This window comes from Osmerus mordax, chromosome 10 (assembly GCF_038355195.1).
Source record: "Osmerus mordax isolate fOsmMor3 chromosome 10, fOsmMor3.pri, whole genome shotgun sequence".
Taxonomy (NCBI): Eukaryota; Metazoa; Chordata; class Actinopteri; order Osmeriformes; family Osmeridae; genus Osmerus; species Osmerus mordax.
The window spans coordinates 15,786,435-15,811,781 of record NC_090059.1 but is presented as its reverse complement, the minus strand read 5'-3'; the positions used below and the strand labels follow the sequence as shown (position 1 = coordinate 15,811,781).

The window sequence follows — 25,347 nt, the reverse complement described above, 5'->3', positions numbered from 1 at the left end:
TATTCAGTTTTATTTCACCAGTTAGCTAGACTGTTAGTTAGTTAAATGATGTAGGTGCAGAGTGGACATTAATGACTCACAATTACGAGACATGCATAAACAAAATGCTCTCTCTGGTTCCATTGTAGTGATGATTCCAGGACAAACAGTGATTTTATTTAAAAAAAAATTATGTTACCAACTCCCTAAGAGCAATGAGCATGTATTTATTTTTCCTGCCGTGTACAAGGATGTCCATGGATTAACGCTGAGCATGTGCTTGCTAACGGAACTTGCTTAGGGTACTAGACGTCACATGACAAGGACTTTAGGATGAAGGTCGTCTGCTGACGTGGAATAACCTTGTCTGTGAACGTGTCTGTTTATTTCTCAGTTTCTGTGTGATGGTGTCTGATATTTCATCACGTTATGTCGTTCTGTTTTGTCTGGTTGTTGTGTGATTGAGCTGCATGAATACAGTGTGTGTTTTGTGTTGTGTTCGTTTAGCCTCCTTACTAAAACAGCTTGGGTGGTTTTCAACAAGTACACTTTTGTTTGATCTACTGTGGGTCTGACTTCACATGGAGTGGATGATGTGACAGCAGTGTTTCCTACAGTCAACGTGACCAAAGGAAAATGCTGTTTGTGGTGCTACTTTTATTAACAAATTGTATTAACTTAACAGGAATTAGACTTCTTTCAAATGTGTCTGAGGTTGTGAAAGTTGCATTTGTTTACATTTAGTCATTTAGCAGACGCTCTTATCCAGAGCGATTTGTTAACATATTTTATTATTTTCTTCCCTTTCTCAGAGTCTAAAAGAGGGACTGACTGTGCAGGAACGCATGAAGCTATTTGAGGCTAAAGATTCTAGAAAGATTTGAAACATTATTGTTATGAAGTTTCCTTTTCACAATCACACAGAAAACCCTTCACACAGTAAACGGACGCCCTCTGTGACGATGGCGACCGATTCACTGACCGCAGCCATGTGCTCCGACTTGTTAGCCTCTTCATGTATTTTTGTTTTTGAGCTTTTATTCTCTTTTATTGCTTGTTTACATGGTTTAATATATCCTGTGTAAATATTTTTGGCTACAGGTGTTATTATCAATAAATGGTCTTTGAAATGGTGGAAATCGTACACAGCGAATTATCCGTATTTGTTGCTGTTCTGGGAACATTTATTCCTCATGACCTGATGTTTGGCCTTATCAGTCTCTTAATCCACTGAAATGCCAAAACAAATGGGTGTATACAGTATGAATAATATCTTTTTACCAATACAAATTCATTGAATATCTGCTGTAGTTGTTACACACACACAATGTTTATTTCTATTTAGATTTTTTTATTATTATGAGTGTCTGAGAAATAGGCAGCGGTGCCAGTTGACTTAACTACTGGATGATGTGGAAGTGATTTGCCATAATCATGGGGGCAACTGCTGTACTGTAATGAACTATGGTGTGTTTGACATTGAAACAGAAAATGTGATGATGTGCTTAGCGTGATGATGTATGAGAGAATTTTATAACTTTATTATATGCGTGTTTGTGTGTTGTGGTAAGGGGAGTGGGGGAAGGGGGTTGCACTTATCACTTGATTACTTGAGAAAACCGAGCATTGCTTTTTGCCCACTTTGGTGTAGTGGCTTTTAGCCAACATTACCGAGCAACCAAACTTCTGTCAAACGGTATCTTAAACATACTTATTCGCTACCGATACCAAGATTTTTTTTCTTCTCGAATGCATCAAGGAATTGAGATTGTCAACCATTAGCTGTTTTGGATTTCGTTTGAAGTTTTCTTCACCAAATAGTTGACACGTGTAGGATTTTGCATGATTGTGGTCATTTGAAATAGTGAATGATGTGTTCCTCTCCTTTTCATTCTTTTGTGTTGCATTTGAACAGATCCCACACTTCTAAGCTTGCTTTGTCCTCTTGTGGTTTGAATTTAAGATTCTTTATCCTCGTGATGATGGCTTCCCCTAAAGCACTTGGTCCAATACTCTGACCTCACATCTTGTTGTCTTTGTGCCTCAACTGAGTGAAGAAAACACACATCCACATGAACCTGTGCAGCTATGGTAACACTGTATAGTATTCAAAGCACGCCATGTAAATATTTGCCACACAGGAACGTTTTGTGCTGTTTTAATCTGTACCTTGCTTACTAGCTCAATATGAAATATATAAATATATATTAATATTTTTTATTTTCGTTTGAATGTACAATGTCAAATAAATGAATTATTTCTGAACCTTAGTGAACGTCTGTTTCTTGTTCACGTGAAGACTGGCTAATTTAGAGGTATTGACTGATAGACTGACGTCAAAGAACTAGAAAGTAATGCCAATATATTTCATACGTTTCATTGTGGTAGTATTAGATTTTCATGGATAACAATTGATCTGAATATGCATATTTAATATGTTCTATTGGTAATTCATGTTGCAACTTGTTGTAGTCATATTTCTGGCCACAAAGCTAGGCTACCTTTTTATTTTTTATTACAGCTCGAAAAAGAGACTCGGTAAAGTGTCCCACAAATGTTATGAGGGCGGACAATCCAAGTTCATGCACAATATGAAATAATTACAATACAATTAACAATACGCCACCTACCGTCTATCGTTTCTCTGCTGATATCTTTTTCTTTTTTGTGGTCCTGTGGAACTAGTTTTTCATGATGTCGTAGGAACTATTTGACATTTAGTTTCCGGGGGATGGTAAGCGTACAGTACAAACCGGAACTTGCTGTCACTCTGTAAACAGATGATGGTAATCTGATTCTCTTACTCCTTGAAATCATCTCAATTTAACTCTGGAGGAAGCAGTTGCCTTGCTGGAACTTTATTTAGTTGTAATGATAATTTCATTTTCTTGGGCGGTGTATTTTTTATTTGTTTCTAAACCTGTATTGGGCAGAAGTTAGCTACCAGCGAGCTAGCTTGCTAGCTTTGCTGCTTTCAAAGCATACAACTCCATGCCATCCTTGTTCTGAATTATTAGTGTAATGGTGAGTATTCCTTGCTGGTGTAGTAATATACTTCTAGATAGTTTTCACGCCAGATAATTGATATCTAGACCAACTGTCAAGCCAATCTCCTAATGCGTCTACAGATGTCCATATGTTATCTGTAACTGTGAGTTGAGTAAGAAGCAGCAAGTTCAACATGGATTTCTCAAAATTCCTCGACGATGATTTTGACGTGAAGGACTGGGTGAACGGAGCATTCAATGTGGTCCAGAAAGATTCGCCTGGGAAGGCGGACGCGCACGCGGCTACACTTGTAATGAAACTGCAGCTGTTCATCCAAGAAGTCAATAATGCCATAGAGGGTAAGTTGTATCTCTACTCGGAATACAGTACATATTTCCTGCAAATTCTAATGGTCCTTAGTGTTTCCCTCGAAAACAAGTCAATCCACAGACCTCATAGTTACGTAATTTTAGAATAATATAAAAAAAATAAAATAAAAATCACAACGGTTTTGATTTGATTTTCATGGTTCAGAGAGTAGTAACCAGGCCCTCCAGAACATGCCCAGAGTCCTGCGCGATGTGGAGGCGCTGAAGCAGGAGGCCTCATTCCTCAAGGAGCAAATGGTCCTGGTCAAGGAGGACATCAGGAAATTTGAACAGGACACTGTCCAGTCCATGCAGGTATGGCATACGCCCTAAGTATATAGGAAAGCAAATCTAGTGGCCATACAAAAGTGCACATATTAGAATTGTGAGAACATTTCCAACGCTACTATTGACGGTGGAATTATTACATAAATCCAAAGACAGGAAACAACAGCACAGTAATTAACTGCGGATAAGGTCTAAAGAGCCACGGCTTTCATTCTCACCATCTGAGTGTTTTAATTGCTGCACTTTGTGACTATGTATTGTAGGTTCTCGTGGAGCTGGACCAGGTCAAGTCTCGCATGCATCTGGCAGCAGATGCCTTACAGGAAGCTGACAAATGGAGCACGCTCAGTGCAGATATCGAGGAGACCTTCAAGACACAGGTAATAACAAACGGCCACCAGCACCTTTAACGGCCCTGTCCAGTAACCCAGAATGGGATTCTCTGCACAATGCTTCAGTGTACTTAGAAAGGCTCATGAAATTGCTGTACAAAGTAGTACAACCTAAAAGTTTACTACTATTATAACAAAATCCACAGAGTCCTATTTCTCTTCTGGATCTATGGATCCCCAGTTATGGCTGTAAGGTCTGCCATTGCCTGTCCTCGCATTTACTTCTCTTGTAACCTAAATCTCCGGCAATGCCCCCAATCCCTCCAGGACTTTGCAGTGATCTCCTCCAAGCTCACCAGTATGCAGAACAGTCTGGCCATTCTAGTGGACACCCCAGACTACTCTGAGAAGTGTGTCCATCTGGAAGCCCTGAAGAACAGGCTGGAGGCCCTAGCTAGCCCCCAGATTGTAGCCACCTTCAACTCCATGTCTATGGGTAAGGTCATTTTTACATTTACATTTAGTCATTTTAGCAGACGCTCTTATCCAGAGCGACTTACAGTAAGTACAGGGACATTCCCCCGAGGCAAGCAGGGTGAAGTGCCTTGCCCAAGGACACAACGTCAGTTTGCATGACTGGGAATCGAACTGGCAACCTTCGGATTACTAGCCCGACTCAGCCAACTGACTCCCTATTTTTGCCGTTTTGTTTCTTTTGAGACGTTTGACGATACATTCTAAACATAAAAAAACACCAGAGAGCACAGTCTCAGAAGGTTTCAGTTGTCCCTCGAGTTTTACCTTGTGTCTGTCTCTCTTTCTCTCTGCTGTCATTGGATTCTGCAGACCAAGCCAAGCTGTTTGTGAAAGTCTTCACAGAGATAGATCGAATGCCCCAGCTCCTTGCCTACTACTACAAGTGCCACAAGGTAAGATATCCTCTCCTGTGGCTCAGCCAGTCATACCGGCTGGATCAGATGTCCGCTTGCATCGACTTGTTTAGTCGTAATGGTGTAATCATTACTCCTTGCTGACGCGTATATTTTTCAGTCTATCAATACACGTTATGGCCAAGGCGCGCGTATGTGTTTCAGGGACAGCTGCTTAATGTATGGCAGGACCTCTCTCAGAGTGAGCTGAGTCTGAACCAGCAGCTGGCAGAGTTCTATGACACCCTCCTCTCCACCTGGCACTCACAGCTGCAGTGGAGTGGCCAGGTACCTGATCCTAACCTACCCACACAAACACACACACAGCGATTACAAGTACACACTCCCTCACACCCACTACTATTGTACGGACACCCACACACACAATTACATAAACACACACTATTACACATGCACACCTACAAACAATTACACACTCACACATACAATTACACATCCACACAGTTACACACACACACAGAGACGCACAGACAGGCTCTGTCTCTGTAGCACATCCCCACACACACACGTAGTAACAGCAGGGTGCCCGGTGTCCCTCCCCAGGTGTTCAGGAACCCGTACGAGGTGGTGACCGTGCTGCTGATCCAGACCCTGGGGGCCATGGTGCCTGCCGTGCCCGTGTGCCTGAGCTCGGTCCTGGAGCACACTCCTCCGGAGCAGCGGCTGGACTGCCTGCTGGAGCTGCACCACACCGCCTCCGCCTTCGGGAGGAGTCTGGAGAGCGCCATGCTGCCTCACCTGGGTTCGATTCATACCATGTCCACGTCATCGTTTAGACATTTAGTCATTTTTTTAGCAGACGCTCTTATCCAGAGCGACTTACAGTAAGTACAGGGACATTCCCCCCGAGGCAAGTAGGGTGAAGTGTCTTGCCCAAGGACACAACGTCAGTTGGCATGACCGGGAATCGAACTGGCAACCTTTGGATTACTAGCCCGATTCCCTCGCCGCTCAGCCACCTGACTCCTCATCACAACACCTTGTGTTTATACTCTTACCCACCTTGGCTTCACATCGTACTCACATAGTCATATTGTTTTCTTAACCCTTGTGTTATCTTCGGGTCATTCTGACCCATCAGTCATTGTGACCCACCGTCGTATTGCGACAAATTTAACGCATACAAAAACAAAGTGAAGCATTTTCTTTTAACTGTCGGGCTGTCTCAGACCCCCTACATTGCGAAAGTTAAAAGAAAATTATTTTTATTTGTTTTTGTATTGGGTAAAATTGGGTAAACACAACGATGGTTCGTTATGAACCTTTGGGTCATGTGACCCGAAGGCAGCACAAGGGTTAATACATTTCCCAGATCATCACAACAAGTTATCTGCTTAACTTATGATTATTTATTTATAACCATTTATATATTAATACCATACTGACGTCATCTTAAATTCTGATGAATTAATCTTGAGATTACATCATCCAGTAATAATGTGCTTGTTGTCTGTAGGTGAGAACAACCTGCTGAAGGTGAATGAGCTGGTCTGTGCTCTGTACGACCCTTACAAGCCCTACCAGCTCCAGTACGGAGACCTGGAGGAGTCCCACCTCCTCATCCAGATCAGCGCTGTGCCTTTGGTGAGTCACACACTCACTCACTCACTCACTCACTCACTCACACACACACACGCACACATACGCCCTCTCACCCTCTCTTAACACACACACATTTCACCATCTTTCTTTCCACACATCCCACCCACACCTTTTCATGAACGGTCCAATAAATGAATAGTGGAGTCAGGTGGCTGAGTGGTTAGGGAATCGGGCTAGTAATCTGAAGGTTGCCGGTTCGATTCCTGGCCCTGCAAATGACGTTGTGTCCTTGGGCAAGGCACTTCACCCTACTTGCCTCGGGGAGAATGTCCCTGTACTTACTGTAAGTCTCTCTGGATAAGAGCGTCTGCTAAATGACTAAATGTAATGAATAAGATGTGATTAATATGAACATGTGACTGTGTCTCCGCCGTCCACGCAGGAGCGAGGTGAGGTCATAGACTGTGTGGAGGAGCTGAGTCACTCTGTGGGGAAGCTGTTTGGTCTGGCGAGTGCTGCTGTGGACCGTTGCGTCAAACTGACCGACGGCCTTGCTGTCTGTGGCCTCCTGAAGGCCCTCAAAGCTCTCTTCACCAAGTACGTAAACACACACACACGCGTGCGCACGCCACAAACATGATGTTTCCCATCCCCGATGTCTTTATCCACCAAACAAACCACATCCAGTAAATGTCATGGTTTGACGATGCTTATGACAGGTTGTCTAGTGGCTGTTTTGAGAGATGTTGTCGCGTATGTCTGCAGGTACGTGTCGGACTTCTCCACGACTCTGCAGTCCGTGAGGAGAAAGTGCAGGCTGGAAGACACGCCTAGCTCAGCGGCGTTCCAGGAGGACTGGACCACCTTCCAGAACTCCGTCAGGTGGGTGTGATGTGTGGGTTATGCCCAGAAGAATTCAACGATTGTCATCAGGTTTTTTGGCAAATTTATTTTTGCATTCGTGCAAAATATCTGCATGTATCGCTATACTTGTACATTGCGATATTATTTAGTGTAGAAAAGTGATTTGACATGCAGGCGGTTTTACTCATGCTTCTTGGCTATCGTGTTTGCAGGATCATTGCCACTTGTGGAGAGTTACTGAGACAGTGTGGAGCCTTTGAACAGCAGCTGTCAAACAAGTGAGAGACATGTTCTGTCAGAGTGGGATGTACAACACAGGCCTAGTAGCCTCACTACTCATTAGTACTAAAGTGTACGTGACAAGAGGTAGTGCAATGGAGATAATACGGACATCTGTCTATAGAGATATCATTGAGACACCTACCTAAGTGAATATCATTTAAAAAAATACTCATTCTCAGTTCCTAAACTAGAATAACAGACATTTACCCCCATCCATCCCTCCCTTCTATCCCTCCCCTCCCTCCCCTCCCTCCCCTCCTTCCATCCGTCCCCTCCCCTTCGCCCCTGCAGGATCCTGGGCACGGCGGGTAAGTACCTGTCGGAGTCGTACAGTCCGCGCAGCCTGGCAGGCATCCAGGAGGCGGGCTCCACCGAGAGGAAGAGCTCCGCCCGGAACCCCTGGCAGGAGTACAACTACCTCCAGAGGAGCAACATGGTGGAGTACAACAGCCTGATGGAGGTTCTCTACTCCCTCAAGGTGAGGGGTCAGGAGATGCGGGGTGAGGGTCACGGGCGGGTGGCTGGTAGCTCCGCATGTGATCGATCCCTCTGTTGGTTTGCAGGAGAAGGGAACGGGGAACTCCAGTCTGCTGGCGGAGCCGCGCGTGGCTCTGACCAGACTCAACCAACAGGCCAACCAGCTGGCGTTCGACTCGGTCTTCCTGCAGATCAAACACCAGCTCTGCCTCGTCTCCACAATGGAGGTGAGGGTCAGTTTGTTGAGGAGTAGAGTGTGTCTTTGTGTGTGTTGAGTGTGGGTCTTTCGTGAGAAAGCGTGTTGAGTCGGTGTTTTGAGAGAATGTGTGTGTTGAGTGGCTGTTTTAAGAGAACGTGTGTGTTTTGAGAGATTGTGTGTGTTAAGTGTGTGTTTTGAGAGAAAGCGTATGTGTTGAGTGTGTGTTTTGAGAGAAAGCGTATGTGCTGAGTGTGGGCGTATTTCAGACTGTGTGAGTTTTCCCCTCCTCTCTCTGCCTCCAGAGTCGAGAAGCAGGAGGCTTTGGTGAAAGCTACGCTGAGGATCTCCCTACCTTCAGCTTGTCCCCTCAAGAATACATCACCAATGTAAGACTGTCTCACTACAGGAACACTGTACTGCAGACCAAGCTTTAAAGTGCTTGTGATAGGGGTCTAATTGAACAAATATATCATAATTAAACAACCATCTTACATTTTTGGACTAAAAACAATTTGAGAAAACTTATGTGGGGATTAGTATCAGTGTGAAGTAAAAGGTCAGTGTTGTGTAGATAGTCATAGTTGACACTGTGAGCAGAGTGAAGGGGAGTCAGATGGCTGAGCGGTTAGAGAATTGGGCTAGTAATCAGAAGGTTGCCGGTTCGATTCCCTGCCAAATGACATTGTGTCCTTGGGCAAGGCACTTCACCCTACTTGCCTCGGGGAGAATGTCCCTGTACTTACTGTAAGTCGCTCTGGATAAGAGCGTCTGCTAAATGACTAAATGTAAATGTAACATGGGGAGAGCACCAGACAGGGGAGGTGTAATTGTGTGTCTGCATTCCAGATTGGACAGTACATCATGTCTCTGCCTCTCCACCTGGAGCCCTTTGTGACGCAAGAGGACCCTGCGCTGGAACTGGCCTTACACGCAGGAAAACTGCCCTTCCCTCCCGAGCAAGGTGACGGGCTCACTTACACCCTCTGTCTCTCCTCTGTCCTCCCCTCCTCCCTCTGTCCCTCTGGGATTTCTCCACAGAGAACACGTTTCTGTGTCCGGTTGTTTTCTTCCGTTCTGTCACGTCTGTCATTACCTCTGTCACCTTTCACCATCCGGCTCTGAAACTCTTCCTCCATACATGCCTACCTACTCTCTCACATCCCTAACTCCAAATCCCCCTACCGTACCTTCACTCTCTTTCTCTCTCTCTCTCTCCATCCTCCACCCCCCGTCACTCTGGCTTATGTTCCCTGTGTGCGTGGTCGTTTGACGTGTTGGTTGTCTCTCTCAGGTGATGACCTTCCGGAGTTGGACAACACGGCCGACTACTGGCTGGGTTCCATCGCCAGGGCAACCATGCAGACATACTGCGATGCCATCCTGCTCATCCCAGAGCTCACAGCCCACTCCACCAAGCAGCTGGCTACTGACATTGGTACTGTCTCCCCACCCTACCCTACCCTACCTCACCACCACTGTCCTCTGAGGCAGGCTGGACATGTTTGTAGTTCTCTTATGACTTTTGACTTATACCAAATCCAATTCCTAGTATCTGTATACATGGCGAAATAAAAAATAAAGTATAAAAGTATTGGTTCCACTCTCCCGGAATCCTGCTTTCTGTTCTAATGTTGAAAGCAGTATCCCGAATCCCCATGCTAACAACATTAAAACTGTATAAACAATCACAGAGCATGTTAATCACAAAGCCAATTTTGGGCCTGTAGTTTGATATAAAAAATATATGAAAAGGCAGTATGATAAAACAATCATTTCAACTGAAGATCGAAAACACACTATCAATCGCCTCCCTGTCTCCCACAGACTACCTGAGCAACGTGATGGACGCCCTGGGCCTCCAGCCTTCTCGCACCCTGCAGCAGATCGTCTCCCTGCTGAGGGCCAAACCTGAGGACTACAGGCAGACAGCCAAGCTCCTGCCGCGCAGACTGGCCTCCACCATCGCTGCCCTCAGGGGCCTGGACAACTAGCCGAGGGGGGGGGGGGGGGGTGGGCAAGTTGCTACTTGGGAAGGATTTATCAGGTAGGGAGCCCAAACCAGACCTGGCAAATCTAGCTTCTCAGATGATGTGTTATCAATAACTACTGTGGTATGTCATGAAATACATTAGTTAGTCTCAGACATTGTTGATCATAAATCTGTATCTGTTATTTGTAAATAGAAGTTAACCGGTTTTAATCTCAATTGTAAACTTTTCTCTCTCCTGTCTAGAAGCAGCAAACGGACAGCTGGAATGTCATGTGGAGATGATACCATGAAACAGCTCTGCAACCTCGTATTATTCAAATATAGACTAGATGCTTCAGCACCATCACATGTTGTTACCAATAGCTACCAGTAGCTACCATGTTGTCTTTTGTATGATTTTCTATGGTTTATTTACACTTACATCAAGACAAATCAAGGTCCGAAGATGTCTTTTGTTTATATTTATTTACTGGAATCTGTCCTAATTTAATAACTGTCTGTCCTCTTTGTTCTAAACTTTGATAATTAAGTCAATTAAAAATCCTGTCTAATCATTCGAGCATGGTGTTCCCACAGTTCTTTAATTGTGTCTAAACAAATGCTCTATTGTGTACATGTAAAGCTGTAAGAGCGTGATGGGTTGTGTGGGAGAAGTGTTCAATAACTTAATATATTATGCAACGCACGGTCGGAAAGTATTGTCAATATTCACCCTTTCCATTAACATGTTAAAACAATTGTAGCCTGATACATAAGTAGCCTAAATACGATTAGTCCTATTACATTAATGCGTACGGGATTACGTGTTGCAAAAGTATCGGTCGGCAACACTTGACTGTAGCCTACTGTTTGTCATTCATTAATATGAGCAATAGCGATGGTGAATTCGCCAGCATCACATGCCGCTGTACCTGCTCTTCCAACATGGACCAGTGTTTGGCCGTGACGTCAGCCGTCACCGCCCTGCCTGCCTGCAGTATCGGTGACTACAGATGGAGACAGGGAGAAGCGGCCTTGCGATGAATCTCAACGAGGAGGAAAACAAGTCATAATAGAATGAGACACCACTCCCAACTTCGCGAACGGAGCACCGAAACATGTACATTTCACTGCTCTTATACAACGGATAGTTCTACCCCGAATGGAGGAACTAGTGGACGGCGCTTCCCTTCGTGCTTTCTGGGGGCTGCACATTTGGGCAGAGCTTCTACAAGCGCGTCTACGATAGAGGCGATTTAGGGAGGACATCAACGGATCTCAACATCAGCCAGACATGAGTTTTGTTTACTATTGAGGGTGAACATATCGTCTGAAGACGTGAAATAAGGAATGTATGGGTGGAGCTGCGGTTTGTTTAATAAAACATGAGGAGCACCGCTTGGTACACTGTGGTCCCAATTTATGGAGTGATTTATCGCTTTGGATGCTTGAGCATCATGACCCACTGACGTTTCCGAAGAGAGCGCATTGTTTTGGATCCCAGAGGTGACAACAGAATGCCATTTCAATGAGGGGATATCTTAATATGAACATTTGCTGGTGAGGGACAAACCTTGCTGTTTTGGTGTAAAGTGGCATGGCAGTGACTCTCCACAAAGCATGTTTATGCAACCGACGCAGTGTTAGGCATGTTTGCTGTTTAATTTAATTTTATGTGCTGTAGCATAAATAGCCTATTACTAATTGCGATTAATACTGAAGCTTTCATTTGTCTGCACATTTGTCACATTAGGACCATCCATACACTGCTGGTTGGCTGATGAAGTAATTGACAAGATATTAGGCTATATTTGCTGGAATCTAGGCCACATATTGGGAAAACCAGCACGATTTCAACCATGTCGAAAGCTGCCACAAAAGAGAAGAAATCCTTCAGCAAGAAGCTTTTCCGGAGGGGCTCGGTGCGCTCCGTGGGGAGCTTTATGAACCGAGTTCTCCGGACTCTTTCCACTTTGTCCCACTTTGGTAACGAGGAGCACGCCGCAGACGATGAGAAGGACGACGCAACTTTCATCCAGACCACAACAGGGGCTTCGGTCCCCTCTGACGATAGCGACTGCGGCGGATTTCTCTTCGGGGACAAGGTCCCCGGGGTTGCAGGACTCAAGAACCATGGCAACACTTGTTTCATGAACGCTATTTTACAATGCTTGAGCAATACCGAGCTCTTTGCCGAATATCTAGCCTTAGAACAGTTTCGCGGAGAGGAAGTAAACGACAAAGCAAAGTCGAATGGTTTGTTGTTGCAAAAGAAGCCACCGCAGGATACAGGTGAAGTCACTGAACAACTTTCGGGTCTGGTGAGAGCGCTGTGGACCTTTGAGTACACCCCACAACACAGTCGGGAATTCAAGGTAGGCTATGACAATGCAGTCAAGTGGCTAGCTATTGTAAATAATTTCCATTCATAGTGTTCCCTATTGTGTAACTGAAATTGGATTAGGAATTTAATCACGCGAATTACACAACTCATCAAAGGATGCACGCTTGCACGTACGAGGAAGGCGTAACTTACAGGGTAGCCTCAGTAGGCCTACACCTGTTTGGTGACAGTCAGGCCTACAATTAATCTTTGGATGCTAGTGTGTAGTTATTTTACATGTCTGTGCCCAGACAAGAAAGCTGCGTTTGAGAAAATAGTATTTGCAAAGTCAATGGAGCCTGAGCCCCTTCGGCCTGCAAATGACAGCTTTAACCTTTTTTCTTTGTTCAGCAACAATCCAAATGCAATCTTTACATTAGTTTCTAGGGAAGCAACCCCAAAATTGAAGTTTATGAAACGAGCACAACTCCAATCGCTGATGTTGCAAAATACACAGCCTACCAATATAAAATATTGTTTAACAAGGCAGTCCCCGTTTACATGACACATGCAGTATGTAAGGAAAAACAAAGCAAAAACAAATTAAACAGGTAACACACTAAACAGTAACAAATAGCAGGTAGGGCCTACCATGTGCAATACCAAATATTACATTAACTCTGAAGACAGTGCATGCTTTCCTAAGCACAGAAGCATATTAGGTAGCCAGTCATAACCACACTCTTGGCAATGTAATATATTCATGTCAGATGTCACTTTCAATAATCTCATCACATTATTTTGTCAAATCAGTTAGTAAGGCAGTCAGATGTGGTTAAGATATCATATATGACAGCTGTAAATCTGTAGTCTTCCCTTCTCTGTACATTAATTAAATTGAACATTTGTGTAGTTCTTATTAAGACTATATTTACTTGTAGGAAGGTTTTTTGTTTATTTTGTGATAAGGTTTTACAGGCCATTACAACTGTAAGGAAAGCCAGAGGGAGATTAACTTTGGTGAATCAACTAACCAACAACACAATGTGTTTGAACTAGGCTTAAATAAAGGCTACACTGCTGTCCATTGGCTAACCACTTTTAAATAGTTTGTTTGTGCTTGAGTGTATGTGTGCTTGTTTGTGTATTGACATGTGGTCCCATGCGGTATAAGGTGTGGCACAGGATGCTACTGACTTGTTTACCCCAGTTAGTCAACTCAGATTTTTTTGTTTCCATCTGACGTCTGTCACTCAAAGTCACAAAACATTCAGATTTGGACTTCTCTTTCTTGGTACAAAAACAGTTAAAAAAATGTTTTTTTAATTAAAACTATGTGTCATGTTTTAGGGCTTTGAAGTAAATATCGGGGGTGAATTGAATTGAACAAGACAACCCACACACACACACACCTCATTCCTGACACCGTTTCTATTTCCAGCTGTTTATTCTTCCTTGGTTGCCAGCCAGAGGTACACACTGTTATATTGGATATAGATTACCACTCTACAGTAAGGAGCCTTGGATATATTCTAAGCTCCTTTATGGAATGAAACACCACATGGAGTATGGTCGTAGCCTGGTCCTAACCAGACTCTCGTACATTTCATTTGTACAGAGAGTCTGGCCTCACTCCATTGACAAGCGTTGACTTCCTTGTAGGCGTTGTACTCTGTTGAAGTTTATAACTATTGGATCTGCCCAGAGCCACTCTGATCTGCTATAACCAATCGCTAGCATTCGCCTTAGCCAATTCCTTCACCACTACTGTAACAGAGCTAGCTGCCGTAGCTGGAAAATCAAACTGTTCCCGAGCCCCCTGGGGATTGAGCGGAAGTACGTAGGAGGGCAGAGCCAGGCTAGTATGGTCGCTCCTCCATATAAATCTGGTCTGATATGATATTTACATTTACATTTAGTCATTTAGTCATTTAGCAGACACTCTTATCCAGAGCGACTTACAGTAAGTACAGGGACATTCCCCCGAGGCAAGTAGGGTGAAGTGCCTTACCCAAGGACACAACGTCATCTGGCAGAGCCGGGGATCGAACCAGCAACCTTCTGATTACAAGCCCGCATCCCTAACCGCTCTGCCACCTGACTCCCCTGATATCCTACATACTATCAGAAAATGTGCCCATGAAGTACTTTTTAAACCCACACTCAAATCCATTGACGTATATGTAGGTGCACAATGGATGGTTTGGACATGATCAGCCATACTCGATTGAATACAGAGCTGCAGAGAAGCTAAGCTTACTGTCCTCCACATCAATCCAGTTCAAACTTCAGAACCTTCTTTACTGATTAACGAGTCATAGGCACGGCAAATAATACATTGACGTTAAGGAATAAAACAGCAAGCATCCCCTAAAAGGATCATTACTCAACTCGAATGCACTTTATCCTTGCTTTGTTCCGTTTACGGTTTTCTGTGTACTTTTCTTCAAATGGAGTAAACAATCCTCGCCAGGCTTAATCTATTTCCTGGATTTCCTACGAAGTCCGCATGCTTACGAGATCTTGAGTGGAGTGCTTGCTTTTTCATTGCATCAAGCTGGACTGCCTTGCTAATGGTTTGAGAAGGATGAGGCTGGTCCTTTGGGGCCGGCTGTGAGACTCAGGGCGGCTCTGTCTCCTGGTTGCATGTTTGACCTTGTGTGACATTCGATAGCCCGTGCCTAGAGGTTGTCCGGCAGGAAGGCTCTGAGTAGTACAACGTGTTGTTATGGGGATGCAGTTGACTCTCGCTAAAGTTAGAAGGTTCTGGAAACTGGAACCGGAGGTCTCGCACTTGACTGGATACTAGTCTCACAGTGTCACAGTGGAAAAATAATGTCAATAAAACGGTCAACGCTCAGTATTTTGTTGCCATGGAAAAAGCTTTTTCAGATTTTTCCACCAACAGCAAATATGAACAACATACCGGAAAGTGATGTACAAATAATTCTACTGTTTAATGTAGGCCCTATATTACAATACATTTGTGTACCAAAATAGGACAACATTAAATTTTTTGGGGTAATATCAAATATTTAAACAGCACACACACAATGTCATATCCCCCCCACCAAAAAAAACACGAACTTAAAAATCAATCTTCTTGTCAAACTTATTAAACCCACATCTGTCACTCACGGTCACGTATTGCGTCGGTTGTCTTTCAGAACGTGGTGTCGAAGAGCGCCCTGCAGTTCCGTGGTAACGCCCAGCACGACGCCCAGGAGTTCCTGCTGTGGCTGCTGGATCGCGTTCACGAGGACCTCAACAACATCGTCCACCCCTACAGCAGGCCGCCCAGGAAGGTACGCGTCCTCAGAGACGAGCCTTTTAGTTCACTGCCCCAGCACTGGGACCACAGTGGGATGATGTGGCCATATGTCGGAGTCAGGTGGCTGAGCGGTGAGGGAATCGGGCTAGTAATCCGAAGGTTGCTAGTTTGATTCCCGGTCATGCCAACTGACGTTGTGTCCTTGGGCAAGACACTTCACCCTACTTGCCTCGGGGGAATGTCCCTGTACTTACTGTAAGTCGCTCTGGATAAGAGCGTCTGCTAAATGACTAAATGTAAATGTATATGTTCAGTAGCGGCAGTTGTGTTGCGACTGTAGATTTGCTCTGGGCTTATAATCAGCACCTTTCTCCAGAGTGCTGTGTGTCAGTGTGTAATAACACTGCGAGTAGTGCTTGTTAGATTAGGGATGTTTGGTTTGTGTTCATCCATCTTAGCCCCAGTCAAACCTGTGATTCAACTTAACCCTCAAAACCTGGGACGGGACTGAAACTGAACCTCCAGTGGTCCCCAGGGCCCAGAACTGATCTGTACATCCTGTGCCGTCAGAGGTCTTACAGTAACGTCTGGACTATGTCCCATGAACACTTTGTTAACCGTGTGGCTGTGTATTGTCTGGGCATGTATGATAGCTGTTATCTGGTCCATGTCTTCGCAGCCTACAATAGAAGATGAGACTGTCCCTGAAGGATCTCCAATGCCAGCTCCAGGCTCCTTCGTCCAGGAGCTGTTCCAGGCTCAATACAGGTGAAACTCTCCCTGAAACGCCCCCTGTGATTGATGTATAAACATTGATGTATAAAGATATATGTCATAACTGGATTGCGAATGAGGTAAATCATTACAGCTTTGAAATCTGGTGTGGAATGTTGGAATGTCACCAGGGAATGTTCACAGAGTTCCTTTCCTGTGTTCTGTCGCAGGTCGTCTCTGACGTGCCCACACTGCCAGAAACAGAGCAACACCTTCGACCCTTTCCTCTGTATCTCACTGCCCATCCCGGTACCACACACTCGGTAAGACAACACTTCATCTCAGTCTCTCAGTCGGACAGTATCCCAGCGTACATTCATAGGTTTTGCTCCACCGTGAGTTTGTATGATATCTGGTTTCTTCGATTTTGACCTCGACTGTCTCAATACTGTGAGAGGCTGGAGAGGAGACCGTGATATGTCACGTATTGGCTAGCTAAAACATCCTGGCAGGTGCTGGTTTTCGGGTTTCGAAAGCCACGGTGAGATAGTAGTTACGTAAGAGTGATTTTTCTTTGCAATTGTCGTCTGTGTTCAAGGCCGCTGTACATGACGGTGGTCTATCAGGGAAAGTGCTCCCACTGCATGAGAGTGGGAGTGGCTGTGCCTCTCTCCAGCACCGTGTCCAGACTGAGGAAAGCTGTGGCCCAGGAGACCAAAATTCCTACCGAACAGGTACCTTACCAACACACGGAGGCTCCACTCAAATACAGTGCCATGAGTGCCTGCAAATGTTTTACAAAAAGGCGTGATTTTTTTTTCCTTTGTGTCAAAATGTTTCAACCAAATAGAAACTGAAAAGCATCGCCCGACTCATAACTGTCAACCGGTTTCAGCCCTGTCAGGTTTAGTCTTCTGGGGCTTCGCTGAAGGTTTCTGTCACAGAGAAATCTATTGTCTGAATCTTAAACAATCCACCGCTTGTGTTTGATGTGTGCGCCAGGGTCCTGGTAGCAACCTCCAGCCTTGTGATGTTTTAAGTTTTTTATGCTTTGTACAATCCACTCTCCTCTGCACTTGAATTCCAAGTGTATCAAATTGTAAGTCTTACCTATATTGTGTCTGTGGGACAATAATATTCAGAGTGTGTTTTGAATATGATAGACACGCATCAGAGGTCCTGATTTATTAACGAGCTGTGGATCTCAGATTGCTTCAACCTTTGTTTATCATTCCGGTTCTGTCTGCAGATTGTCCTTACTGAAATGTACTTTGACGGCTTTCATCGCTCCTTCTGCAACGATGAGGACGACCTTGAGATCATTCAGGAGAGCGACTCCATCTTTGCCTTTGAAACACCTGAGCTGTTCAGACCTGAGCAGATCCGTTCACAGAGGGGTATGGCTTCTATCTGCTCCCCCTTCCTTCACTTTAGCTCCTTGACATACTAATCCATCAGAAATTAGATTTTGGCAGCTCAAAACCCCCCAAACAGTATTAATCTTGATCTGATTAACCAAATTCTCCCCAAGATGATTTTGTTAGTCAGACAGCGTAAACTCTATTGTGTCCATTGTGTACTGCTGTATAATGTATCATAACAAATACAAATCTGTTGTATTCAACGTATCTTCATGTCTTGCATTTTTTGTTTTGTATTTATGATTTGTTGCTAGGTGTTGTAGGAAGTCCACATGTGAATCTGAACCAGAACAACCTGAAGTATGGCACCGACAACAACAGGATGTCCTCACAAATACAGGAGGCTGTGACGCCGCCCCAGAGTCCTAATAAGAACAGCGGGCAGGCTGACAAGATCGTTCTCCTGGTGTGCAACAGGGCCTGTGCCGGACAGCAAGGCCGCAGGTACACAAACCATCCTGCACATGCCGCACACAAACCAAAAGTGGAGCATAACATTGAACAAGCCACCTTCTTGTGGGTCTCTTTTTTTTAATGAAAGGTATTAAGGTATCACGCGAGGAAGCATCGCAAGGAAAAATTGTAATTTGTTTTTGAAATGCATGGCCTTTACCAGGTTTGGAAATCCGTTTGTGCTGTACTTGGAGCGTACAGTGACCTGGGATGTTCTCCAGAAGGAGATTCTAGAGAAGATGAGACATCTTTTGCGTCCAGGGGTGCATGTTCAGGTGACACATTTGTATTATAAATTGCATTATATTTGAATTGCACATAGTTAAGATTCACAATGTCCCCTTGGGGGTGAATGAAGGATCTATGGCATCGTCTATCATCTATCTAAACATATTTGATAGGAATTCAAATATTCTCAGACATTTCCCGAATGGTAAAGACTTAAGATTACAGTTGGCAGGCTCTCTGCTGAATCAGTCACTCACTGTCCTTTACAGGTTGGGCCATTCAGTTTGCGTGTAGTAGGTGTGGTTGGAATCACCTATCTGTTGCCCCAAGAAGAACAGCCCTTGTGTCACCCCTCAGTGGAGAGGTAATACCATCCGCCACCACCAGAGAGCAGTGGTGCCCCACCCCTTAACATCTAATATCCCTGTGTAAATGATCGATGGGAGGACTTATTCTGAATGTGCTTAACCTTTTATGATGGTTGTTCAGTGGTTATTGTACTGGTTGTTGATCTTAGTGGGCTTTGGTCATATTAAGGTTTCCTTTGCACAGGCAAGCTCCGTGATTTTCTCTTTGATTTCCTGTTGATCCAATCTTTTTTTGGCAGAGCATACAAGTCTTGTGGTCCAGGAGGGCCGCCTCATGTGAAGATCGTGGTGGAATGGGACAAGGAGACTAAAGACTAGTGAGTGAAAGATGGCCGATGCCAGCGAATGCGGCATGTCATTTGACGGAGGCGGTTTCCTCTTCTGACATCTGAAGCCCACTCAAATGTTCAGAGGGGGGACAGTTGGTGCATACCATTTGTCCCTCAAACTTTCAAACAGACTTTCAAAGGCCTCTTCCAGTCCACGTCAAAACATGTTGAGTTGCTTTGAAGCTGACGGTTTGACCTCCGTGTGACCTTGGGAACGTGTGTTTTGTGCGTGTGCAGCCTGTTCAAACGCACCGAGGAAGAGTACATCCCGGACTCGGAGAGTGTGCGTCAGATGAAGGAACAGCACCTGCAGCCGCAGACCTGCTCCATCGCACAGTGTTTCCAGCTCTACACCAAAGAGGAACAGGTGTGTGTGTCTTCTGTCAGTGTGTGTCTGCGTGGATATTTGTTTGACCGTACGTGCGAGTGTCTTTGTGCGTGTGTACGTCTGTGTGTAAGCACATCTTGTGTGTGTCTGACTATATGTGTGTTTGTGCATGTGTATGTCTGTGTGTGAGTACATTATGTGTCTGTGTGTGAGTGTGTCTTTGACTACATAATATGTGTGTGTGTGTATGTCAGTTTTGCGAGTACTGCTTGTGCCAGCGTGAACTGCGTGTACCAGCGTGTGCTGGTAAACAGCTGACAGAGCTGCCTCCAGACTCCCTCTGTGTGTTAGCTGCCTCCAGACTCCCTCTCTGTGTTAGCTGCCTCCAGACTCCCTCTGTGTGTTAGCTGCCTCCAGACTCCCTCTGTGTGTTAGCTGCCTCCAGACTCCCTCTGTGTGTTAGCTGCCTCCAGACTCCCTCTGTGTGTTAGCTGCCTCCAGACTCCCTCTCTGTGTTAGCTGCCTCCAGACTCCCTCTGTGTGTTAGCTGCCTCCAGACTCCCTCTGTGTGTTAGCTGCCTCCAGACTCCCTCTGTGTGTTAGCTGCCTCCAGACTCCCTCTGTGCGTTAGCTGCCTCCAGACTCCCTCTGTGCGTTAGCTGCCTCCAGACTCCCTCTCTGTGTTAGCTGCCTCCAGACTCCCTCTGTGCGTTAGCTGCCTCCAGACTCCCACTCTGTGTTAGCTGCCTCCAGACTCTCTCTGTGTCTCTGTGTGTTAGCTGCCTCCAGACTCCCTCTCTGTGTTAGCTGCCTCCAGACTCCCTCTGTGTCTCTGTGTGTTAGCTGCCTCCAGACTCCCTCTGTGTCTCTGTGCGTTAGCTGCCTCCAGACTCCCTCTCTGTGTTAGCTGCCTCCAGACTCTCTCTGTGTCTCTGTGTGTTAGCTGGCTCCAGACTCTCTCTGTGTCTCTGTGTGTTAGCTGCCTCCAGACTCTCTCTGTGTCTCTGTGTGTTAGCTGCCTCCAGACTCTCTCTGTGTCTCTGTGTGTTAGCTGGCTCCAGACTCTCTCTGTGTCTCTGTGTGTTAGCTGGCTCCGGACGATGCCTGGCGGTGTCCACACTGCAAGCAGCTGCAGCAAGGCAGCATCAAGCTGAGCCTCTGGACCCTGCCAGACATCCTCATCCTCCACCTCAAACGCTTCAGACAGGTACACACACACACACATGCACACACACTCACACAGGGCCACAATCCTGAATCCAAAAAACCAAGTTAACCCCTCACATCTCATCGGGCGTCCCTCACACCTCCACGATGAACACATGACATTCCATCATCTCTGCGGTCATGGTAACCAACATGGTTGACACGTTGGGTGTGTGTCCTTCAGGATGGGGACAGGAGGATGAAGATGCAGAACATGGTGCGTTTCCCCCTGGTGGGCATGGACATGGCGCCCCACATGGTGAAGAGGAGCCAGAGCAGCTGGAGCCTGCCCTCACACTGGTCGCCGTGGAGACGGCCTTATGGGATGGGCCGTGACCCCGAGGACTACCTGTACGACCTTTACGCCGTGTGCAACCACCACGGGACAATGCAAGGAGGACATTACACAGGTAGCCGACTGCACGCACGCTTTCACCAACGCCACACACGTTACTCCACCACAACGTCGACCATTTCCTTTTTCCTGTTTGATATTTTGCTTGACCACACCATTACAAGCATTCAAATATGTCATTGTTGTTGTTTAATTGTCCCTCAGCTTACTGTAAGAATTCCATTGATGGCCAGTGGTACTGCTTCGACGACAGCGATGTGCAAGCCATTGCAGATGACGAAGTTTGCAAGCAGACTGCCTACATCCTGTTTTATCAGAGGCGAGCCACAATTCCATCCTGGTCTGCGAACAGTTCTGTGGCAGGTAGTTTTAAGCGTTCAGCCGTACTGCAGAATGAATACATCTCTCTCACACACACACACACACACACACGCACACACACACACACACACACACACACACACACACACACACACACAAGAACTCTCTCTATTATCATCTCGAGAACACCTGCACCCAAGCACCCACAGCCTCCACAGTAAACGCACTGCCGTATATTACCCCAGAACGATCCACTTGACAGAACCCTGCGTCTGTGTGTGTGTGTGTGCGTGTGTGTGTGTGTGTGTCGCCCGGCAGGTTCCACTAGCTCGTCTCTGTGTGAGCACTGGATCAGCAGGCTGATGGGGAGCCGGCCGCCCAGCCAGGCCTCGTCCGGATCCTCCAGACGCACGTCTTTAGCCTCCCTCTCCGAGTCGGCCGAGTTCGCGGGCGAGCGCAGCGAAGACGATGGTGAGTGGCGCGGGCGTTCATTTACATTTAGTCATTTAGCAGACGCTCTTATCCAGAGTGACTTACAGGAAGTACAGTGACATTCCCCCCTGCGAGGCAAGTAGGGTGAAGTGCCTTGCCCAAGGACACAACGTAAATTTCCACAGCCTGAATCGAACCGGCAACCTTCTGATTAATAGCCTGATTCCTAAACCGCTCAGCCATCTGAGCGGTTAACCCCCCCCCCCCCCCCCCCATTTGCGGTGCTTTGATCAGGTGACGCAAATCCGATGCTGGCGGGATGACGGCATACTCTTACGGTTTGGCGTCGTTGTCATGAGAGCAGACTTGTGATTGTCCTCAGCCCAGTGTCAGCTCTTTTAGTTGTGTCTCTCTGCCCCCCCTTCTGACAGGCCTCTCCACTCGCCCGGCGATGCGGAGCGTTCCCCGGCAGACCTTCTCGTCGCGCTCGTCCATGGCCAGCCCCCTGGCGCTGAGCGAGAACGGCACCAAGCCCTCCTGGTCGCTCTCGTCCAAGCTCCACCTGCGCTCCAACTCGCCCTCCCGCTTCTCCCTGGAGTCACACTCGTCCTCGCCCACCCTGGAGAGGATAGGCGAGGCGGCTGATGACAAGACCTCCTGCTGCAGTGGCTCGGGCAAGTTGGACAGGCCTCCCGGAGGTAAGACCCTAGTGGCTTTGGAAGGTACTGCAGGTGCTAAGAGGCTCCAGGAGCAGTCCCAGCCCAGGGCAGCGGGCCAGGCCGAGCCCAGGTCCGCCAGCCAGACCACGGACAACAATAACACGACCACAGCCTCAGAGCAGGCCAGTCCAGGGCATGGCGCCATCTCCAAGGAGACCAAGCAGCGAGGCACTGGAGGAGGAGGAGGAGACAGCGGAGGGGCGAAGAGGAGCACAGGGAAGTCTGCTCAGGAGGCTGAGAGGAGCCCCAAGAAGCACAGCTCTCCCACGCCTGACCGGTCACCCTCGAGGTCGCACACCAAGAGCACGGCCGCTGCAGCCGCTTCCTCCAAGGACAAAAGCGACGCTCCCGCCAAAACCAGCAAGACCGTGTCTTCAAAAACGGCCACGCCGGCGAAGAAGGGGACGGGCCACGCCCAGGAGACGCTGCACCCTGACTCGGCGCAGCAGAAGAAGAGAGGCAGCTCGCCGGGCTCCCGGAGCGCCCCCCCGCCGCGCAAGACGTCCCCCAGAGGGGCCGCGGAGAAGAGCTCAGCGCCCGGCAGGGTGAGAGCAGCTGAACGCAGCGCCAGCAGGGAGGCCTCGCGGCCCGGCGCAGCGCCTGAGAAGGGGGCGGGCCACGGCGGGGCCTCCTCGAGGGCGAGCGGAGGAGCGGCGCGGGGCGGGGACGCCGGCGCGTCCGCTGGCCGGCCTGACGGCAGGTCAGGCCGAGGGGCGGAGAGTTGGCCGGGGGGGCGGAGCTCCAGCAGCAGCTCGTCCATGACCAGCCTTCGATCGCCGAGCGTGGGCGTTCCGCCCGCCAACGCGGCTCCGCCCCCGCCGAGGGGCCCCCGGAGGAACAGCAAGACGGAGGACAAGGGCTTGTCCTTCTTCAAAAGGCAGAAAGAGACACGCAGATCAACGGAGGGGAAGACCTCCAGCACCGCCAAGGCAGGGGGAGGAGAGGCCAGGGGAAGCCCAGAGGAAGGGGGTGGGGACCTGGTCGGGGACGGGGAAGGGGACGGGGCCGGCAGGAGGTCCCAGCAGGGGGCGTCAGAGGCCCAGAAGAACACGGCCTCGGTCAAAGACAAGGAGTCCTCTAAGACGTCTACCCCAGCCAAGCGCTCGCTTCTGTCCTCCACCAAGTCCAAGTCTTCGGGAGCTGATGCGTCCACGCAGGCCAACGGGAAAGACCCTCACAAAAAGATCATGCCTTCTAGAAAGATCCCCATCAACTCTACACGGACCACCCACAAGTCCAAGTGAAACGCCCGGTGCAGACCCCAGTGACTCGACAGTGCAGCTAGAATGTTTCTCGACCAACTTCACTGATCTCCTCGGGGGAGATGGACCAATCGAAGCATTGCCGGCTCATCAATCGTCCATATGATTGGCCGCTGCCACACATGAAATGTCCGTCACTGTTCACTTTATTAAATGATTCTATAGGAATGGATTTAAACAAAGCACTTTGTATGGATTGCATTGTTTTTGAAGAATTGTATTAATCATATGGATTATTATATAGTATTATATAAATGTATGAACTGCACATGTAATGTCATTTTTACCTGGCCCCGTAGCATACTGTCATCGTTCATCTCGGGCAGATGTGGAAGTGAGTACTTACGTAGTAGCAATCAAGATTGTGAAACGGTTCAAAGTTAGAGATAAACCCCATTAATGACAGCTCATACAGTGTTATGGATCAAATATGGACTGCTCAGTCACCAGACTCAATTACAGACATGATATAACTTTGCACCTGAGAAAGACGACTGGTACACTGGGAAACATTTCCAAACGATTTCACAACATACAGTTTGCGTAAACAGCAGAGCCACATCTGAACAGCAAACTGCAGTGCCTCAGATAATCACTCTTTAATATTTTTGTGAAACCAAGAAACCCCCATTTCTTTGTAAGGTATTTTATGAACTCTTGACGTAGATACATTTGTATTAAGATTTTAACATTAATTAACCACTGAGAATCATTTTCAGTTGCTCAAAGTAGTAGAAAACTTGCAAAGCCAATTGAAAAGCTTGAAGATATAATAGTTGGAAGTCCAGTCAACACTATGCCCTTTCATAATGTTGACAACAATACCGATATATCCGCTCATGGTGGTAGTGATTGTTTAACCATATTTAAGCAGCCTCTATTTATCCCAGATTAGACCTTCTGACCTGCCGTAGTCTAATGGGGACTCAAAACAGCTACAGTAGCAAGACTTAAGCAGTGACATGGAGGCCCTCTAATGGCCCCTCAGCCCCCCCTCCTCCCCCCACCGCTGCCCCCGGGGGCTGGAGGCCGTCACTGCGGGTGCACAGCGGGGCCTTAAGGGGGGGACCTCCAACACACCAACTGCCATCTTGAAACATTCCGTAAAAGACAAACACAGGGTTGATGTAGAAAGCTACACAAACACAACGCTCATTTCTCTACACATATATTTAACAAGATATATATATATATATATATATAAAGACTATTTAACGGAATGTCTTTATAGAGCACCGTATATGTACAGATGATATATATGGTGAGTTCAGACAGGCCTCCTCCCCCTTTGTCTTTCTCTCTCACATAACAGCTTGTGCACATTTTTGTCTTATGCTACCGAGCAGATGGGAGTCGAATTCTGATTCTGATTCTTCTGA

General features: G+C 46.9%; 3 protein-coding genes across 6 annotated transcripts in view; all 3 read left to right on the top strand.

Annotated features, from left to right (window-relative positions):
- si:ch73-103b11.2 (myosin phosphatase Rho-interacting protein) overlaps positions 1-2,238 on the top strand; it is a 47,300-nt gene extending 45,062 nt beyond the window's left edge. For all 4 annotated transcript variants that reach the window (XM_067244238.1, XM_067244239.1, XM_067244234.1 and 1 more), the window contains one exon: positions 792-2,238. In XM_067244238.1, the coding sequence (XP_067100339.1) occupies positions 792-863 (72 nt within the window). In that variant the 3' untranslated portion in view covers positions 864-2,238. The remainder of the gene's footprint in view (positions 1-791) is intronic.
- Positions 2,239-2,743: 505 nt separating this feature from the next.
- On the top strand, positions 2,744-10,807 carry cog7 (component of oligomeric golgi complex 7). The gene is made up of 19 exons (XM_067244718.1): positions 2,744-3,007; positions 3,108-3,326; positions 3,502-3,650; positions 3,887-4,003; positions 4,283-4,451; positions 4,802-4,884; positions 5,050-5,172; positions 5,449-5,647; positions 6,362-6,489; positions 6,890-7,044; positions 7,213-7,329; positions 7,524-7,589; positions 7,885-8,071; positions 8,157-8,297; positions 8,572-8,655; positions 9,116-9,230; positions 9,561-9,704; positions 10,094-10,313; positions 10,503-10,807. Exons 2-18 carry the CDS (start codon positions 3,161-3,163, stop codon positions 10,258-10,260), a joined length of 2,310 nt encoding a protein of 769 aa, XP_067100819.1. The 5' UTR covers positions 2,744-3,007; positions 3,108-3,160; the 3' UTR covers positions 10,261-10,313; positions 10,503-10,807.
- A 1,290-nt stretch (positions 10,808-12,097) lies between these two features.
- LOC136950548 (ubiquitin carboxyl-terminal hydrolase 31-like) lies at positions 12,098-24,230 on the top strand. Its single transcript, XM_067244955.1, has 16 exons — positions 12,098-12,613; positions 15,729-15,866; positions 16,512-16,600; positions 16,777-16,869; positions 17,145-17,280; positions 17,796-17,943; positions 18,222-18,411; positions 18,584-18,695; positions 18,918-19,012; positions 19,256-19,333; positions 19,583-19,712; positions 20,761-20,880; positions 21,064-21,289; positions 21,439-21,597; positions 21,874-22,026; positions 22,419-24,230. Exons 1-16 carry the CDS (start codon positions 12,098-12,100, stop codon positions 23,948-23,950), a joined length of 3,915 nt encoding a protein of 1,304 aa, XP_067101056.1. The 3' UTR covers positions 23,951-24,230.
- The last annotated feature ends 1,117 nt before the right edge of the window (positions 24,231-25,347 follow it).

Bases quoted from the DNA above. Each gene is read 5' to 3' on its own strand.
- cog7 (XM_067244718.1), top strand. From the start codon at position 3,161: ATGGATTTCTCAAAATTCCTCGACGATGATTTTGACGTGAAGGACTGG. The intron at 7,045-7,212 runs GTACGTAAACAC...GTATGTCTGCAG, and splicing joins CTCAAAGCTCTCTTCACCAA to GTACGTGTCGGACTTCTCCA. The intron at 8,298-8,571 runs GTGAGGGTCAGT...CTCTGCCTCCAG, and splicing joins GCCTCGTCTCCACAATGGAG to AGTCGAGAAGCAGGAGGCTT.
- LOC136950548 (XM_067244955.1), top strand. From the start codon at position 12,098: ATGTCGAAAGCTGCCACAAAAGAGAAGAAATCCTTCAGCAAGAAGCTT. The intron at 15,867-16,511 runs GTACGCGTCCTC...ATGTCTTCGCAG, and splicing joins ACAGCAGGCCGCCCAGGAAG to CCTACAATAGAAGATGAGAC. The intron at 19,334-19,582 runs GTGAGTGAAAGA...GTGCGTGTGCAG, and splicing joins GACAAGGAGACTAAAGACTA to CCTGTTCAAACGCACCGAGG.